We start from the raw sequence: 20821 nt of genomic DNA, 5'->3' as shown, positions 1-20821 counted from the left end.
GGCAGCGTACGTGGACGCGCCCGGGGACCAGGTGATGAGTGTCCATCGCTGGTCAGACGATGATGTGTGCATGTTTTTGGGGGGGGGGTCCTTACTGACGTTAGGTGGAGGAAACCCCATGTGAGCACAGGGAGAACATGCAAACTCCACACAGAAAGGCTAACCCGAGATAACCCGCCGGAGCACGGTGCCACGGTGCCCCAGGCAGGAATCGAACCCAGGACCTTCTTGCTGTGAGGCAGCAGTGCAATGCACTGCGCCACCAATCTCCGCCGGCCACTCTGCTTCCACGGATAAAAAGTCCCAAAATTATTTGTTTAGGGAAATTTTAATATCCATGAGTGCATCGCGGTCGTATGAGGTAACTGCCGATGTATTTTTCTGCGTACATTATGATAAAAACACGCCAAACATAGTGGCGCCACTATCGCTCACTAGAGCCTCAAGGACCTCTGCAATTCTTTGCGTTTCCTAAACGCTAAATAGAAATACTGTTCAACAAACGACATAACTGAAGGTTCAAGATCAAGAGGTTAATTTGTTACATACATATGCATACTTTCATACATATATGCAGTGAAATGTCTCTACAACGCACCCTGAGATTATACACAAGCGTTACTAAACTGAACATAATAGCTAACTTAATTCCTACCTAGCAACTAACTGAAACTAACTGATTCCTAAAATTCCTAATATTCACAGTTAGTGAATAGAATAATATAAATAAAGTAAAAAACAACAAGACTCAAAAAGATAATACAGAGGGGGGGATACAAAATAGAAGGGAATAGAGTTATGTATATCGGATAGGCAGATAACATGAAGAAATAACTGTTTCTGAGAAACATCAGCTGACTGTTTCAAGTACACGCATAATCTCATGCAACAAAAAACAAAAGTCATTACATATTATGAGTTGTAGTTCCAACACATGGCCCTCGGCTTAAAAGTGCAGCGTGAAGAATTTAGTGGCATCTAGCAGTGAGGTAGCCGATCGCAACCCACTGAATACCCCTCTTCATGGCGCCACAACATGGTGGCCTCCATGGAAGAGACGATGGCCGTGAAACTGGCAAAAGGCCATCTCTAAAGCAAGTGTTTAGTTTGTCCATTCTGGGCTACTGTAGAAACATGGCGGCCTCCGTGAAGCGTACCCGCTCCTTATGGACATAAAACCGGTTCATTCAACCAATCATATTTTCATGGGATTATGCACTAATTAAACATAATCTATGAATTCATAGACATTTTATGAATATTATATTCCTTTTCTGCCAGGTCTGTTCCATAAATGACACGCACTGCACCTCAAATTTTTGTATTAAATAAATGTATTTAATATATTTATTTATTATTCTATTTTGCATTAATATCATAGTAGAATTTAAAAGGACGTACTGACCATCTTCTATTTTTTATTTTTCAGCGGCGATTGAAAACATACAAAATTATATATATTCCTCCTCTGTAGCCATTTTTGAAAACGTTTTTCTCTCCCAAACAAGTGGTTGTAGTGCTCCCTTGTGGATAAACCGCTTGACTCTGACAGGGCCCCAAAGGTTTTATGTAAGCAAAGCGAGTTGCTGCGTTTGCGTTTTGTAGCTTGCATAGGGTGTGTAACAGGCCTAAGGCTTATATTTCATTACCATTATGTTTATTGTACATCAACCATTTGCTTTCTCATCTTCCTGCTTTATTTCATTAGTTACTGTAGATGACCACATTTTTCCTGATAATTTTTTGACATTTGATTTTGTATATATTGCCCAGCCCTAACACACACACACACACACACACACACACACACACACACACACACACACACACACACACACACACACACACACACACACACACACACACACACACACACACACACACACACACACACACACAACCTTTGACCCTCGTACCTGAGCCAGTTTCCTTTTTTTCTCTTGACTTTTGGAGACGTTGCGGACATCCCTCTGTACCTGAGTAAAGACTTCATTGAGGTTTTCTATCTTTTTGTTTTTCACCGCGTTGATCTGGAAAGCCACAAATGTAAATATAAACATATAAAAATATATATTCTGCCACGAATAAGTAGGATAAAAAGACAGCGGGGTGAAAGGCAAAATCAAAGTTATCCTCTCACGTGCTTCAGTGACGTTTTGACGGCTTTGGCTTTGTTCTTGTTCTTTGTCTGCTTGCTCGCCACTTGAAAGACATTTTTCTGCTTTTTACCTTTGCCTTTATTCTTCCCCATGGCGACTGAACCTGGAGAGGAAACACCAGCTATCACGCAAAAGTTCATGACGCTACAATTTTGAGTGCTCTAAATCAACCATGAAACTAAACTATCCGTTGGTTGTGTGTGATGGGAGTTCACAATTCCCCTTTTTATACATGAGATAAATAAAAGATATCAGCCTGAATTCCAATTCCTATTTCTAGGGCAACACACACACTTAAATGATCCTTTCTTTTATCCACGACAAAACAACATAAAATGTCACCAAAGCATCCATCAATCAGCCAGTGTAGCAGCAATTTAATAAACATGCAACCACCGAAAAGTAAGATACCATGTCTCATAAGTCAGAACTGAACAAAGTGGGAGAACCTGTATAATATATAAAAATACACTATACAGAGAGGGGTAACAAATTAAAAGAAAAACCTGAATAAATTAGTGGAGAAACAAAACAAATGCAGATGCTTACATACAAGTGTAGTGAAAGACAGCCAATGAACAAGACTAATTTCCCTGACTTTAAAACATAGACTAGTCAACTAGCCTAAAAGTCTGAAAAACATTGCATATATTATAAAAAATATTGCATATATTTAAAACATTCTTCAATAACCAAATGGTAATTTAAATACCGCTGCCCAGGCATAGTTCACCATCTTTCAGGTATTCAAGCTCCACCTTCCTAACAGAGGTGGTCAAGGCGGGCTGGCGGTGCACTGAGCCCCGGGATCTAGGACGGGTCAGGGTGGAGGGGCACTGCAAGCCCGCGGTCCCGGGAAAGGCGGCTGACGAGGGGTCCCTAACAAGGGGACGCCCACACCGGGAAAACAATCTTCCGTACGCCAAATGATGTCAATTGTAATTTAAATGTGTACATTAATAAAATAATGATAGGGCCTGATAAGTTTAACATTCGTATTTCTGGTGTCGACTAGCGAGGGTAGCAACGTTTAATCGACGTCTAATCATCCTCTGTGGCATTTGGCATGGTTTGGCTCCACTTATCCCCAGGGAAGAGTCGCCACCAATCAATACAAAGTTATTCTGATTGATCACCTTTAACATTTCTATCCTGATAGGATTGATCTTCACCCCCATCCACAGGGCACAAGGGTGCTTTGATGGGTATGAAAGTGATAATATACTATGGCCTCCACAGCCACCGACCATAGCTCAACCCAATTGAACACATATGGGCGATTTTGGAGCGACGCGTTAGATGGAGCTCTCCACCATCATCAAAACACCAAATGAGGGAATGTCTTTGGGACAATTGGTGTTCCACCCCTCAAGAAGAGTTCCAGACACTTGTAGAATCCATGCCAAGACGTGTTTAAGCTGTCCTGGCGTGTCGTGGTGGTCCAACACCTTACTAAGACACAGTATGATGATTTTTCCTTTAATTTGTCACCTGTCTGTATATGAGACAGATATAAAGGACAGCCTTTGCGATAACGCAGATGACTCATTCAGTATATACTATGGAGCCCTTCATGGGTTATAAAAGCAGGTTTAGGTAATTTTTTAAGTGTTTGGCATTTAATTTAATATTTTATTTAAGACCTTTTTAAATAATATACACATTGTTCCTATTTTCACAAAGTTAATATTACGTTCACAAATCAGAAACGGTGTTAGAAATGCAATATGGGCTTCTTAATAAAATCAATCCAAGTTTGACGGCTATAAGTAGAGTAGTTTGACTACTATAGGTACAGATCTAGACATGGTTCAGGTGGTCTGCGTGTAGAAAAAAATAAGTAATAATTCCGAGGAATTTGAATGCAGCATGAAAAAACCAGGCGGATCGGCTGCTCACTCCAGCGTCGTCTTTTACGTTCAATGCTACAGTATATGATTCTCTGGGTTTCAGTTGAACAAAGATACATACATGGATAACGAAAAAATCGCGCTAATATTGAACATAATACTTCAAAAGAAAGGATAATCGGTGACTTTAACGCTTTAGGTTTTAAATCTGTAAAAATAATTCGATTCATTTGAAGCGTCCGTCACAGTGGTGTAACTGTGTGTATTTAAACACCACATGTTTGATTGGGTTTGGACTGATTCCATGAACAATCCTTATCCACAAACAGTGTGATAATGATTTAAAAAAGCGTGCAAAGAAATGTAACATGTACATAAAAACAGGCGGCGAAGTAAACAAACCTCAGACACGTAGAGCTCACAGCAGCCTCGCGGAACGCGTGGTTCGGGCGCTTCCGGGTGACGTCATCAAAGAGCGGTGGGGCGATGTCTAAAATAATAAATAATCTTCGTTTTCTTCGTTTTCTTCAACGATCTGGTGGATTGTTATTGTGCTGGCTCCGCCTTGGAAACCAGGTTTCATTGAAGGGTTTCACTCTCGGCCCGGGAAATGTTTGTTTTGTAACCAGTACGTTCGATGTTGAACTGGGAGTGTGCCGGCGGGGCGGAGCTACCACGTTCAGAGCTTGGTTTCTGAACACACACACACACACACACACACACACACACACACACACACACACACACACACACACACACTAAGTTACATGAAAAATTAAGTACACAAAGTTATAATCGTCAGATAAGTTAAATTATAAAATATATATAATTTTGTATATTTTACACACACACACACACACACACACACACACACTGGCCTATCTATATTAAGTTAAATTAAATAAACAAAATGATAATAGTAAAATCACACACACGTAACCGAAGCACAAGCACCCGTCCAGCCACATGATGTAGAAGAAAAGGTTATTCATCAGGCCACCACCTTCTTCCACTGCTCCATGGTCCAGCTGTGATGCAGTAGATGCACTGTGTGTTGTGACACCTTTCTATCATAGCACCATCCACTTTTTCACCACTTTGTGCTACAGTAGTTCTTCTGTGGGATCCAAATAGACGGGCTAGACTTCTCTCCTCATGTGCATCAATGAACCATCCATGACCCTGTTACCGGTTCAGCGGTCGTCCTTCCTTGGACACTTTTGGTAGTAACCACTGCACAGCGGGAACACCCCACAAGACCTGTGCTTGTGGAGATGCTCTGACCCAGTCGTCCAGCATCACAATGTGCTCCTTGTCAAAGTGGCTCAGATCCTTACGCTGCTTCAACACATCAACTTCAACAACTGACTCTTCACCTGCTGCCTAATATAATAATAATATATTAATAATATATAACACTATACATAGAATAATAATATCTAACACTTTTTATAGAATAATAATATATAACAGTATATGTAATAATAATAATAATAATAATAACAACAATAATAATAATAATATATAACAGTATATATATATATATATATATATATATATAACAATATATATATATATATATAACAGTATATATAGTAATAATATATAACAATATATATATATATATATAACAGTATATATAGTAATAATATATAACAATATATATATATATATAACAGTATATATAGTAATAATATATAACTATATATATATATATATGTATGTATTTATGTATGTGTGTATGTGTGTGTGTGTGTGTGTGTGTGTGTGTGTGTGTGTGTGTGTGCGTACATATGTATAGATGTATACTCACTCATATAGATTGGGAGTCAAGAAAGGCATGAGAAGAGATGAAAAAATATATATAACAAGAAGTAAATATATGTATAAAGAAGTAAATACAGTTTGCAGCAGCTGTGTACACAAAGATAACATTTTATTAATCCACTTAAAAATGTTCTGCCATTAAAGCAACAAAAAACAGTGCAAGTCTCCATTTATATATACATTTTTAAATGTTATAATTATTATTATGCGATAATTATTATTGTCGCCAAGGTTTTCCGTGTTACTCTTCCAGCAGTTTTCAAGTCACATTGATCGACCCAAAATACACCAAAACGACCGGAACCGGGAATCGGGTTCTATAACTTTGGGGAACGTTTCCACCGACAGTTTATCAAATATGATTTTTGCAACAAATTCTCAAATAGAAGGCGCCATTGGAAAAATAGAGTGCGGCAGAGTATATCCATATCTGTCAGCGCAAACCCAGTAGTCATGGAAACAGATTGGGGGGAAACATTCGGGGAATTCCCCACATAGCCCCGCCCCCTCGTCACGGGGCTTATTTGTGACGTCACAACTCTCGGCCAAACTATAAAAACACAGAGTTTGGCAGTTCGCCTCAAACAAGAAGAAGACCAAGCTGCTGTTTGTTGGCCAGGTTGTCCCCTACGCTGTCTCCTAGCTCCTACGCTTGTCTCCTAGACCGCTCACTCCTTTTTTTCCATATCAAGGTTTCTCATTTTGATGCATCAGGCCACACGCCTGATAAGAACCGCAGTCCGAGAAGATCCCTAATTGTAAGATATATTCTCTGTACCTGTCAATATACTTTATCATGTCAGGTGCTTTATACTATAGAGAGATAATGTGGAATTATGACTAAAATAATAATTATTGTACATTATGTAATGGTTCTACAGCACAAATTAATAGTTTATTAATGAATTGTTTATTAATGAATAGTTTATTAATGAATGGTTTATTAATGAATAGTTTATTAATGAATGGTTTATTAATGAATAGTTTATAAATGAATGGTTTATTAATGAATAGTTTATTAATGAATAGTTTATTAATGAATGGTTTATTAATGAATAGTTTATTATTAATGAATGGTTTATAAATTAATTTGTTTTAGAATGAATAGTTTAATGACACAATCTGTTTTCAAGCATGAATGACATACTGATTGACTTGTTTTGCTGGGAATACCCGGAACATCTTCGAAGGACCCCTGTCGGTCATCTCCTAGAGTGCATCCTAGCTCCTAGATAGTCTGCTAGAGTGATTTCTAGCTCCTAGATAGTATCCTAGAATGCCTCTTAGAGCGACTTCAAGCTCATAGTCCCCTAGAGTATATCCTAGCTCTGAGAAAGAGTCTCCTAGAATGACTCCTAGCTCCTAGATAGTATCCTAGAATGTCTCCCAGAATGGCTCCAAGCTCATGTATAGTCTCCTAGAGTATATCCTAGCTCCTAGATAGTCTGCTACAGTGACTCCTAGCTCCAAGTTAGTTGCCTAGAGTGTCTCCTTGCTCCTAGAGTGTCTCCCAGAGTATCTCCTAACTTGCAGATAGTCTCCTAGAGTGTCTCCTTGCTTCTAGACAGTTTTCCTAGACAGTCTCATAGAGTGTCTCTTGTCTCCAAGACAGTCTCCTTGAATGACTCCTTGTTTGTAGACAGTCTCCTCGAGTGTCTCCTTGATCGTAAACAAGTCTCCTAGAGTGTCTCTTAGCCTCCTCGACAGTCTCCTAGAGTGTCTCCTAGCTCCTAGTCTCCTTGAATGTCTCCTTGCTCAAAGACAGTCTCCTACAGTGTCTCATTGCTTCTATACAGCCTCCTAGAGTGTCTCCTTGCTCCTAGACAGCCTCCTAGAGTGTCGTCTTGCTCTTAGACAGTCTCTTTGAATGTCTCCTTGCTCGTAGACAGTTTCCTTGAGTGTCTCCTTGCTCCTAGACAGTCTCCTATAGCGTTTGCTTGCTCCTCGACAAGTCTTCCTATACAGTCTCCTAGAGTGTCTCCTTGCTCCTCAACAGTCTCCTATAGTGTTTGCTTGCTCCTAGACAAGTTTTCCTAGACAGTCTCCTTGAATGTCTCCTTGCTTGTAGACAGTCTCCTTGAGTGTCTCCTTGGTCGTAGACAGCCGCCTAGAGTCTCAGTATTTCTAAGCATACTTGTTCAGACTGCACTGCCCTCTGGGCGTTATTCTCACTGGAATACAGCAGGTGGCGGTCGATCGCTGTATATTGGAAGCAGTTCCTTCTCAGGTGAATGTTTAGGCGTAGACTGTGACGTCATATGATTCCATACATGAAGCTTGAATTGTCATCTGGCTAGCTTAGTCGGTGGAGCATGAGACTCTTAATAGCAGGGTCGTGGTTTTGATCCCGACGTTGGGCGGTGCAGCTTTTGCTGTTTGAACGGAGTTGAAACACTCCCGTTCGAATCACTGTGCAGCTGCACGGTCCCCGCTCCATACAAGCATATCTATGTGTTTTTAACAGCAACGCCATCCCTCTATATAATATCTTCTTTTCTTATACTGCAATGTTTAAACTTTTTATTTTCATTTGTGACTTCACCTATCTCTATATGATGTATATATAGGCCTATATATAATATATACTGCATATTTTTACATATTTTTTTGTTTTGTTTTTATATATATATATATATATTTTTTTTAGCGGCAAAGTTGCACACCGTTTTTCTAATTTTACAGAACATTGTAATTTCTATTCTATTTTTCTATATATTCTATTCATTTTTTTTTTCTATTAGTGGAAATATAAACGTTTATTCCCCATATAAAAGCCCTTTGAATTGAAAGAGAGCGAGCACGAGAAGAGATAGGGAGGAGGGCAGGGAGCAAGAGGTAGAGCAAGGGGGTGGGGGGGTGACGAAGAATGAGGGGGGGATACAGGGTGAGAGAGGAGTTAGGGAGAGAGAGAGAGAACGAGAGGGAGTGAGGGGGGGGAGAGGAGAGAGAAAAGAGCGAAAGGGGAGAGAGGGAGAGAGAGGAGGAAGGAGAGGAGAGGGGGGGAGAAAAGACAGAGGGAGAGAGAGAGAGGGATGTATGGAGAGAGAGAGAGGGGGGGGGGGGGAGAGCCACTGATCCACACCGTTCGCGGTGTTGCGCTTGTGCTTGGTGACTCCTCCCGGTCCATCATGTGTCCACCAGCCCGCAAGACGCGCCTCATTCCCTGGACATTTTAAAAGCCGTGACCGTGGACCCGTGGACCGTGACTCTGGGACGACGCACATAGCCACTACTACTATACTACTACTGCTGCTGCTACTCCACTTGAATTACTGCTGCAGATTCCATTCGAATTAAGTGTCACTATGTCTTGGGGATACGCAGCGAACAACGGTGAGGCATTTATTATTATTATTATTATTATTATTATTATTATTATTATTATTACGTTTTATTATTATTTGTTTTTGTTATAATAATTGTATATTTATCATGATAATTGTTATTATTTTTATTATTATTGTTGTTGTTCTTTATTATTATCATTATTATTAGCTTGTAATTTTTATTGCTATTATTAGTATCATTATCATCGTCATTGTTAGTGTTATTATTATTATTATTATTATATATGAACACAAATAATCAAACTAGCGAAGGCTTGTCATGAGTCATTATGAAGATAATATATTTTTTATGCATTTTATCCCTCTTGCATTCAGTGCGCCTTGCCCCTCTCCATCCATACACATATACACATACATACATTCATCTTTTCAATTTTCATTTTGTTAACCAAAATATAAAATAATTCAATTTAAGTATATTACCTTCATCTATAACCATGCCAGTCATTGTGTTCTCTAGGACCCGACAAATGGGCCGCCAACTTCCCCATCGCCGACGGACCCCGTCAGTCTCCCATTGACATCGTGCCGGGCGAGGCGTCCTTCGACGGCGCCTTGAAGCCGCTGGCCCTGCAGTACGACCCGTCCACCTGCATGGACATCCTGAACAACGGACACTCCTTCCAGGTCACCTTCGCCGACGACGCCGACCGCTCAAGTTAGTGATTCATCAATACCGATGACGTCAGTCATTGATCCCCCCCCACCCCCCACAGCAGAGACATGGGAGCAGGATGAACAAAAAATAATTTCAGACGCTTTATTCCCATACCAATTTTAGATGCTTGGGTCCAATTGGGCCCACTCTCTGGATGATTTTGGGGGAAAAGTTAAAATAGTTTTGATCCAACTCAGCCAGATGTAGTTTATATTAGATATTAGAGCCCATCTAGATATGATATTGATATTGGATATTGGAGCCAATCTCGTTGATTTTGATAAACAAAAATTAACAAAAAATTTCAAATGAATCAAACTAAATTTAAAGCATAAATGTTCGAGAATCCTGAAGAAACAAACAACAATTTCAGACGCTTTATTCTGATTGTATCACCCCTGAAGAGCTTCTTAGTGGGTTGCATTGGTCACACATGCACAGACCCTCCAATCACGGTTTGACAAAAAGTGTAAAATCTCATTTGGACTGATTCCAACCCGCACCTTAATATTTGTTTGACACCCTTGATGTAGACAATGGCGTCGGAACTGGCAACGCTGCCACCACTCCCATCGTTTCCCATGCCCATGTGACTCTTGTTTTCAGGTGGAAGCCCCACAAGGTTATACTGTATGTACGACTTGCTTTTTGGAACCATGTCTTGTTAACCATTAATCCGTCACAAGGGCACAGGGCATTGTGTTTAGTCACCTAATACTACAAACAAGCGTGGCCAGCCCCTTCCTAGTTTTTACAGCCATTTAAAATGTATTTTACTAATGCAACTCCATTATACATCATAATAGTACAAGAAACCGATTTTCAGTCAAGTTTCTGAGGACGAAAACCAATTGAGTGCCGCGTAAGTGAAGCGAGGGGATTGGCCGTCGAGATAAGCTTCATGAATAATCCTGAACCGCTATTGTTATTATTTCTATGGAATGAATTGAAAAGCTCCTCTGCACAGGCATGAGCTGCTCTCATTTTGGATTTTGGTTACGCAACCCCCCCGACTGTGCTTTTGCTAAAAACTTACTGTGGATTGGACTCTGCTGCATTTGAAAATTAGATTGCTGCCGGGGATTTAAACGGGATGTACTGTATGTAATTATAGTTTAATTATTAAGGGACTTCCCTCTTTTAATAGCTGCAGGCTGGTCATAGTCATGCGTCCCCTGGGATCACACTGGAAAGTCAAGTGTCAGGGCTGCACTATTAGCACGGAGCGCTACGTAACAGTTTCTTTAAGCAGAGTAATCCCGATTAAGACACACACATACACACACACACACACACTCATTACCATTTGCTTTAATGTTAGTTGTACTTAAAGGTGCAGTGTGTAGAATTTACAGTTACATTTATTATTTATTAAAAAATGTTATGCTCCAATTGAGTAGGGGTAAGCACGGGTCGGCAGCTCCAATCAAAGTGTTCCTTTCTCCAAACAAAGCAAAAAAAAAAATCACAATGTATTTAATTTACTCTGTTTCCTGTTGCTGCTCGGCTGTGAGGCAGATTGTAGATCGCTCCTGGAAAAATCCCGCCTGCATTCTCATGCCCTGGTGGCAAATTCCCCGCTGCACTAGAAGACATTCCATTGGTGGTCGGTTTTATTTCCCACCTTCATCACCACATCTGTGGAATTACTGGACATTCTGTTCAAAGGTGCACTCTCCCTTGTACACACAGTGAAACATTGAAGGAGAGGGGGACGGCACACAGTCACTGGAGACCAGGCGTGGGGACGGTAGCTCAGGCGGTAGAGCTGGTGGTCTAGTGATCTAAAGGTTGCTGGTTTGATCCCAGGCTCCTCCTGCTAGCATGCTGTAGTGTCCTTGAGCAAGACACTTAACCCCTGATTGCTCCTGATAGCTGCGTCCGTCGGTGATTAAACAATTGTAAGTCGCTTTGGATAAAAGCGTCTGCTGAATGTAATGGAAATATTCCACTCTAATGCGACAAAATGGATGAACTTTTATTGGTTTGCACAACTCAAACTGCCAAGTTCCTCTTTGCACTTTCCACATTAATTATTGGAGTCCGAAATCCGATGAGTGAATGATGTCAGTATCGGCACCCGATACCGACATTAAACCTCTAGCGTCTCTATCTCCATAAGGAACGGGTACGCTTCACGGAGGCCGCCATGTCATGTTTCTTCTACAGTAGCCCAGAACGGACAAACCAAACACTGGCTCTGGCGCGGGCCTTTCGTGTTTTTTACGAGTTTCGTGGCCACCGTCTCTTCCACGGAGGCCGCCATGTTGCAGCGCCATGTGGAGAGGTATTCAGTAAGTTGCGATTAGTTACAACCTCACCGCTAGATGCCACTAAATTCTGCCCACTGCACCTTTAATGTATGAACAGTGGTACCTCTAGGGCGGGGCTTAGGGGCCACCAGCTTTTCGGCTATTCGAAATCTTCTCATGTGAATGTATTGAAGAATTTCTGATAATTATTTTTTTTAAAGGTAATATAACAATTGAAGTTCTTTGACATGTTCACCACTGCCTTAACCATAACCTTGACTTTGGAGTAGTTTATCCTTCGTATAGAATTTGTGTAGTGTAGTAATTGCTATGACTGGTTTTGAGAATCCCGGGTACTTGGCCTTAAACTGTAAGTCATCCATTGAGTGATTCTTACCATTGTAAAATTTGTGAATTTAAACAGGCAACTCATGGAGAGAGTATAGCGCCGCACACTTTGGCTATAATACTATGTCCAAAAGTAGTAAGTGTGCGACGCTGCAACCACACTTCAAGTTAAGTTCAAGAGATAATTTGTCACATACATATACATACGGTCATACATACATGCAGTGAAATGTCATGACACCCGGAGATTACCCATAATAAGCTCTATAAGCTCTAAAAATACTAAAAATACTAAAATGTGCGCAATCGACACAAGGTGCTTGTGCAGGCGGCCGCAATGGGCGGCGCCACAATCGAGATTCTGGTTCATAATGAGAAACTTGACTATTCTATAGATTTGTGGGTGGCTTTATCTGGCCCCGCTGTCGAATATCCTCTGGGGGTACCAACGTGTGTGTACGTGATGCTGACCTCAAATAAATAAAAATATCCTGTTTGGAGAGGACAGTGAATGTCTGGCATCTGGCCAGAAAATGGAGAGTATACAGCATTATCATTCACTTCCTGGTATAAATATAAAGTATAAAGTCCTTATGTAATCAAGTTTGACTCAACAATACCTGGACATCGTCACAGTGTGATTCTAAGGTCCAGCCTTATCCTGCTGGTGCTTACGCAACAGTAACCAGGTCTGGCACCATCAAAGGTGGTGCTCTGCTGGATTATGTCCCTTAAAAATTGTGTGTGTGTGTGTGCGTGTGCGTGTGCATGCGTGTGTGGGTGTGCGTGTTTTCGTGTGTGTGTCTGTGTGTGTGTGCGCGAAAGTGGATAACTTTGAACCTATTGAGAAAACCTCTCAATCTATCTTTGCATGATGTAAGATAATTTCCCCCACAGATTGTAATTTGTGGAATGGCCTTGTCATATTTCCTGTGACCCATGTGATCAGTTCCCTTTTGTACTTTTGTATATTTCTTTTACTCTATGCATGTCCAGCCTACAAAGGTTTTCAAAAAATAGGTACTTTTGCAAAGTCAAGAAGTTGAGGCAATCAACTAGACAGTGGCATTAAATACATAGGAATTAGAAATCTGGACTTTGACGTAAACGTTTGGAAAGGTAATATTTCTGGAGTTAATTTTCAGACCTTGATGTTGTATTATTTTGGTTTTCATTCTTAGCAAAACTTCAGTCTTTTATAAGCCAAAATCATAATTTTGCCGCTCCCAACCGCTCAGCCCAGTATTAATGGAAGGTGTTGTCACATGTTTTCGGTCCTCAGCGCTGAAAGACGGGCCCATCACCGGGACCTACAGGCTGAAGCAGTTCCACTTCCACTGGGGAGCGTCCGATGACAAGGGCTCTGAGCACACCGTGGCTGGGACCAAATATCCCTCTGAGGTAAGGAACCCCCCCCCCCCCCCCCGGACCCCCCATTGCTTAGCAGACCTCACTGGACCCCCATACAGATCACAGAACCCTAAACTCATAAAGATCATAAGGACCCCAGCACCCTCCATACAGATCATAGTGCCCCTGGACCCTCCATATGAATCATAGGGATCCCTGGACCCCAATAAAGACCAGAGAACCCCATACGGTCCATAGGACCCCTAGACCACAATACAGTCCAGAGGGACTCCCTGGACAGTCATACAGACCATAGGGACACCCTGGACCCTCATACAGACCACAGGGACACCCTGGACCCCCATACAGATCATAGGGACCCCCCTGGACTTTCCATACAGCTCATAGGAGGAGCCCCTGGACTCCCATAGTGTCCATAACGTCCCCTGGACCCAATATATACAGTGTAGTTATTTTAAATGAAATGCAACAAGAATAGTGTTTACATTTGAAATGAATAAAGTGGAAAGTGGCCATAGGAAATATGGAATGTAATGTGGAAGGAAGGGATTTCCAAAGCTTTTTGGGGAGATCCGAGGAAAAAAAAAATCACCCTAAATCGTCTGGTCAGATTATCATCATCATCATCAGTAACCTAGAGGTTCTCCTCCTTTTGTCATTTATTTTTTCCATTCACAAATATGCAAAACATGGCACAAAAGGCTCCTGAAGCTCAAAGCACAGAACTGTGAATGTGTTACTGACGCCCTTTGTCCTTTTTGCAGCTCCATCTGGTGCACTGGAACACCAAGTACCCCAGCTTTGGGGAGGCAGCCGACAAGCCTGACGGCCTGGCTGTGGTCGGGGTCTTCCTGAAGGTTGGTGGCGGCAGAAACGGATAAAAAGTATTATTACAAGTGGGGTCAGAGTCTACAGTATTACTAATGGTACTGAAAGTGTTCATGTACAGTAATATTTAGTCTGCATACCCTATTTTTAATAGAAACGCATTCTATCCATTGTCAACTTAAAATTGGAGGAGGAGGATTTCCAGTACAAACTGCAATGAATTTCTTTTTATTTTCTAAGATCATTTCAAGGCAATGAATGAAGTAATTTGCTGGTTATTGGGTCTGCACGGTCAAATAATTTCACAACAAGCTTCACCAACCAAATTTGATAGTAACAAATTTGATTGCTTTTTTTTTTTCCCTCAGATTGGTGATCAAAATGCCAACCTCCAGAAGGTTCTCGACAACTTTGAGGCCATCAAGTCCAAAGTACGTATCTGTATCCTACATCCAGTAAACCACCAAGAAAACCTTTTTTTTCAATGTTTGTTTACTCTGTGGTATTTTTAAATTGTATATTATAGCAAATGTCCCTACCTCCTAGTTAACTTCAAGGTTAACTGTATATCATTTTTTGTTATTTACTGTTAAATATAAAAATGTTAAATGTCGGGGGGGGTTTAACCATAACCTAACCCTATTTACAGTTTTATATTTAGTATTTATAATTAGGTTCATTGTTCATCCTGACTGTTCATTGTTTATCTTTTGGTTAACTTTTGTTTATTATTGTTAAATCCATCTTTTTGTTTAATGTTTAGGTTTATGTACATTGCCTTATGTACAATTTTTTTTTTAATTTTATGTCATTTTTACTGTTGTGACTTTTAGGTTTATATTTATTGTTCATCAACGGGTTTACTATATATCAGCATATTTTTATTTGACTTTACTGTTGTTGGGTTTTATTGTGTATTTTCACACTTTTTCTGGTGTTGTCTGTTCTGTGTCGTTTTTTATTTACATTTTTATTTAAATTTTTATTTCTTATTTTCCCGCGTTTTTCGCAGGGCAAACAGACGTCGTTCGCCAACTTCGACCCGGCCACGCTGCTGCCGGCGAGCCTGGACTACTGGACATACGATGGCTCCCTGACCACGCCCCCGCTGCTGGAGAGCGTCACCTGGATCGTCTGCAAGGAGTCCATCAGCGTCAGCTCGGCACAGGTACGACCCCCCCTCCAGTTCAACACACGCACACATTTTGGCCCAGAGTCTGGAATAGTATGTCTCCAAATCGAAATCCCCCGTCTCGATTACAAACTCAACCCAAAGCGAGGGTCTGGTTGGTGTGTAAGATGCAGCTCTTTAGCCTCTTTGACCTGATGTTTGCTGCAGAGGGATTGGAAATGAGAACAAAAGCATGCACTCGTCTAACAAGGGAAAGCCATCACACCACCCAAAGTCCCCTTTCAGAAAGAAGAGTGTGCGGAATGTTCCTTTCACATGGACGCAAGAAACGCAGGAAGAATAAAGGGGCTGGACTGACAAAGATAGTCTGTCTGTCTGCCTGTCTGTCTGTCTGTCTGTCCATCCATTCATATCTATCTACAGTATCTATCTATCTAGGGTCTATGTAGACACACACACCCTATACACACACACTGCCCTCTACACACAGACAGCCTCTACACACACACTGCCCTCTACACACACACTGCCCTCTACACACACACACACTGCCCTCTACACACACACACACACCCTCTACACACACACACCCTCTACACACACACTGCCCTCTACACACACACTGCCCTCTACACACACACTGCCCTCTACACACACACAGCCTCTACACACACACTGCCTCTACACACACACTGCCCTCTACACACACGCTGCCCTCTACACACACTCTGCCCTCTACATACACTGCCCTCTACACACACACCCTCTACACACACACTGCACACTACACACAAACTGCACACTACACACACACTGCCCTCTACACACACACCCTCTACACACACACTGCACACTACACACAAACTGCACACTACACACACACTGCCCTCTACACACACGCTGCCCTCTACACACACGCTGCCCTCTACACACAAACTGCCCTCTACACACATGCTGCCCTCTACACACAAACTGCCCTCTACACACACACAGCCTCTACACACACACTGCCCTCTACACACACACTAGCCTCTACACACACGCTGCCCTCTACACACAAACTGCCCTCTACACACACGCTGCCCTCTACACACATGCTGCCCTCTACACACAAACTGCCCTCTACACACACGCTGCCCTCTACACACATGCTGCCCTCTACACACAAACTGCCCTCTACACACACACAGCCTCTACACACACACTGCCCTCTAGACACACGCTGCCCTCTAGACACACGCTGCCCTCTAGACACACACTGCCCTCTAGACACACACTGCCCTCTACACACACACTGCCCTCTGCACACACACTGCCCTCTACACACACACTGCCCTCTAGACACACACAGCCTCTACACACACACTGCCCTCTACACACACGCTGCCCTCTACACACAAACTGCCCTCTACACACACGCTGCCCTCTACACACAAACTGCCCTCTACACACACGCTGCCCTCTACACACACAGCCTCTACACACACACTGCCCTCTACACACACAGCCTCTACACACACAGCCTCTACACACACAGCCTCTACACACACGCTACCCTCTACACACACGCTGCCCTCTACACACATGCTGCCCTCTACTCACACACCTTTTCCCAGACTCTTCCTCATCCTCCCCCAACTCTTCCTCTTCCTCGTCTCTTCCTCTGGTGTTCCCACGTCACCACCTTTTCCTTCTGCTCCTCTTGCTCCTCCTTCGCCTCTTCCTCCTCTTTTGCCTCCTCCCCCTCCTCCTTCCCCCTCCTCTTCTCAGACTCTTCTTCCTCCTCCTTCTCCCCCTGCCCCTCTTCCTTCTCCTCCACCTGTTCCTCCTCATTCTCCTCCTCCTCATTCTCCTCCTCTGGTGCCCCACCGTGAACTCTTTTCTCCTCATCCTCTCCTCTTTATCCTTCTCCTCCCCTTCTCTAATTCCTCCTGCTCCTCTTTCTCCTCCTCTTCCTCTTCCTCTTCCTCCTCCTCCTGACTCTTGAGCATCGTTCCCCGACTCCGGATGCCAATTGGCCCTGATACCGTTTCCTCCACACCTTCGCTCTGTTTAGTAACTGATGGCCATGGCAGCTCAGCAGGAATGGAGGAATGACTAACCGACTCTTCTTCTTTCTTCCTCCTCCTCATCTCCCCCCTCCCTCCTCCCTCCCTCCTCTCGTTTTCGCAGATGGCCAAATTCCGCAGCCTCCTGTTCTCCGCCGAGGGAGAGACCGTCTGCTGCATGGAGGACAACTACCGGCCCCCCCAACCCCTCAAGGGCCGCAATGTCCGCGCCTCCTTCAAATAAAAGAAAAACACACCTCCCCCACTCCCCTCCTCCGCCCCATCTCCCAACCTCCCATCCTCCCCCATCCCCCTCATCTAATTAGTAAAACGCCATAGAAACACAGTGTATCTCCTCCATTGAACGGCAAAGCGCGCGTTCCTCCTCCACCTCCTCCGTTTGAAAACAGGAAATAGAAAAAAAAGAACCTTCCTGTGGGAGTAAGCCGGGGGGAGGAGCACCTTTAGCTTTGAAATAAGAAAATTATAATTCCCCCACATCCACGTCTAATGTTAACTGCCCCGAGCCACCAACCAAAATTGTTTTTTTTATTTTTTTTGGGGGGGGGACTAGCGGTGGCCATTTTGAAAAACAAAAAACAAAAACAAAACAGCCACCCACCAGCGTGTGTAGGCCGACAACGGCCATGCTGATGATAAAAATAGAGAAACTCAGCTGAAAGGACCGTGCAGAAAAACACACACACACACACACACACACACACACACACACACACCCGCCTGTCCTTCCTTCTCCGTCAGTCGTTCTGTCTGTAATCTCTGATTGACTGAAGTTACAGGATCACTGCGGCTTAGTAAAGCATTGCAGCAGGCGGCATTAAATCAGAAAATCCCCCCCCGACACACACACACACACACACACACACACACACACACACACACACACACACACCCCAACGCTCTGGAGTGAAATCTGTTCTGTATGCAGCCATAAAGCAGTGATGCAGGTGAGCACGTCAGGCTGCTAGTGCTTGTGTATGCAGCAATAAAGCAGCGATGCAAGTGAGCACGTCAGGCTGCTCGTTCTTGTTTATTTTCCCCCATGTGTTCCCACCTGCCCCGTGTTGTGATTAAATTATTGTTAATTGTGATAGGTAAAATATATATATTCATTTTAACCCGTGATGCTTAGGCAAAAGACGACTGATGTTCTAGGACCGTACCAGCACTTTTTTTTTTTTTAATCTAGCACACATGTTACATCATTCTGTGGCTGTTTTATGATGGTAGCTCACATTTTAATTTTTTCTTTTATTCAAATTTTTTTATTCTTGATTTAATTTTTTTTTTTTATATTTTTCTCTTTTTTTCCTTTTTTCAGGTTTCTCTATTTTCTGCTTTTGAGAAAAAATGAACGATATGCCGAAAAACCTATCTTGAAAATTCACTACTGGTCCTGCACCTGACTACTACAGTAACACATTTTGTGTCCGGCTTTGTTTTAGTTTATTTGTTGTCGATTTTCTATTTTCTTTTTCAGGTATCTCTATTTTTAGTATTTGGAAAAATTCAAAAAGATAGTCTGAGAAACCTATCCCGAAAGTAATTATCTCCCAGTCCTGCACTGACAGTAACACATGCTTTTGTCATAAGTCGCTTGAGTTTCCTCATTTTGTATCAGTTCATTCCATCTTTACAAAGGCGGAAGACATAGAAAGTCTGTGTGCCGAGTGATGAAACCCAATTTTCACCCCAGTATGGTCCTTTGATGATTCTTGCTTTGCTTTGTAACTTGAACATCGTTGTATATTTCTTTGTCGTGTTTGTCCCAATGAAGAAATAACAGGAAGTTTTGATCCGATAGTGATGGAAAACATCACTGCAGGCTGTTTTTTAACAACTGCTATAGCTTAATAATGCACAGTGTCCCGAAAGGAGACAAAGCACAACGCCAAGGACTAACTCCTCCTGCCAATCCATGAGTCTCACCCTGGTGTCAGACGGCAAGGAAATGAGATGAAAGGAAGTCACCATGTCAAAGCATTCTGACCAAAATGTCATGTTTGTACTAAGTTAAAAACGCCTTACGCCAGTCACTAGAGCCAACCTGGGAGAATGTCTCACTGTTCTGCCTCTTTGGATGTGAACCTTTTATTAGCTAAATAAATATATTTTGTGACTATACCATGTGTCTGTTCTTTGTATCATGTCTGGTTTTCCTTGTTTTGTTTTTAACCGAAATGCAGCCTTGCAGCATGCATCAAGGCTGAGTCCCATTTTCCAGATATGCATCTACGTTTAAGGTGCATTCATTATACTTGGTTTTATCAATCGTGTTATGGCAAATGCGATAAATCATATATTGAAGTTATGTATTTCCACCATGCATTTCAGGCTTAGGAAAACCGTAGCATTCAGGAAATGGCTTCCACTTTATATTGACGTCTCATACATACATCATACACCACTAGGAAATAAAGTACAGCATTGCCACTCTAGGGGTACAGTGGCTGTAACAGTAGAAATCCACCAGACGCATTGGTGCACCGTACGGGCACGGCCCACAGCGTGGTGAGCATCCCAGATGTGTCAATGTAGTCCGAGAGAGACGAGGTGTACTGGAAACAAGTCATTTAAATATTTTTTCACACGCAGTTTGATAGTACTGTGACGCGTGACGGGTTCCACCAGACACACAAGGAATGAGACCCAGAAGGAACCTCCGTGGAAAGCCGAAGCCGCTTTTATTGCCTCACAACCACCCTGCCCGGGTCTGAGGTGTCCAGTCGGAAAACCACCCCCGGGACTGCGGTGTCTCTTTTTATCACAGGTTTCTCTTCAGACGCTCTCTCCTTCCACTCTCACCCAGCGCTCTCCTCACTTCCCTCTCCCCTCTCACTCCGACTTTCCTAGACACCTCCCCTCCACTCAGATTAACTTCTGCACATTATAACAATGAACTTGAACGCCCCTCCCTCCTCCTCTTCCACAGTCATACACAGACAGTCCCTCACTACAGTGTAGACAATAAACCATAAAA

The 20821-nt window shown here is 42.5% G+C and overlaps 2 protein-coding genes across 3 annotated transcripts in view; one reads left to right on the top strand and one right to left on the bottom strand.

Annotated features, from left to right (window-relative positions):
* The window catches only part of rbis (ribosomal biogenesis factor), a 22411-nt gene extending 4914 nt beyond the window's left edge, over nt 1–17497 (bottom strand). Inside the window, exons 1-4 of the mRNA XM_080020169.1 lie at nt 17379–17497; nt 4412–4702; nt 2141–2262; nt 1917–2030 (exon numbers count right to left, since the gene is read on the bottom strand). Coding sequence (XP_079876295.1) covers nt 1917–2030; nt 2141–2251 — 225 coding nt within the window. The 5' untranslated portion in view covers nt 2252–2262; nt 4412–4702; nt 17379–17497. The remainder of the gene's footprint in view (nt 1–1916; nt 2031–2140; nt 2263–4411; nt 4703–17378) is intronic.
* On the top strand, nt 8856–19965 carry LOC307244830 (carbonic anhydrase 1-like). 2 transcript variants are annotated; one of them, XR_013844659.1, is made up of 8 exons: nt 8856–9169; nt 9644–9841; nt 13724–13842; nt 14577–14669; nt 15009–15071; nt 15653–15808; nt 17945–18788; nt 19163–19965. XR_013844659.1 is itself a non-coding variant. In XM_080020168.1 (7 exons), the coding sequence occupies exons 1-7, from the start codon at nt 9142–9144 to the stop codon at nt 18062–18064; spliced, it is 777 nt and encodes a 258-aa protein (XP_079876294.1). In that variant the 5' UTR covers nt 8856–9141; the 3' UTR covers nt 18065–19965. The 2 variants fall into 2 exon arrangements, 1 of the variants encoding a protein (XP_079876294.1); XM_080020168.1 differs by having other exon boundaries at nt 17945–19965.
* Nucleotides 19966–20821: the final 856 nt, after the last annotated feature.

The sequence above is a fragment of the Zeus faber genome, assembly GCF_960531495.2.
Source record: "Zeus faber genome assembly, chromosome: 19".
NCBI classification, from domain to species: Eukaryota; Metazoa; Chordata; class Actinopteri; order Zeiformes; family Zeidae; genus Zeus; species Zeus faber.
The sequence above is the reverse complement of the archived record's forward strand: the minus strand, read 5'-3'. Positions and strand labels throughout refer to the sequence as shown.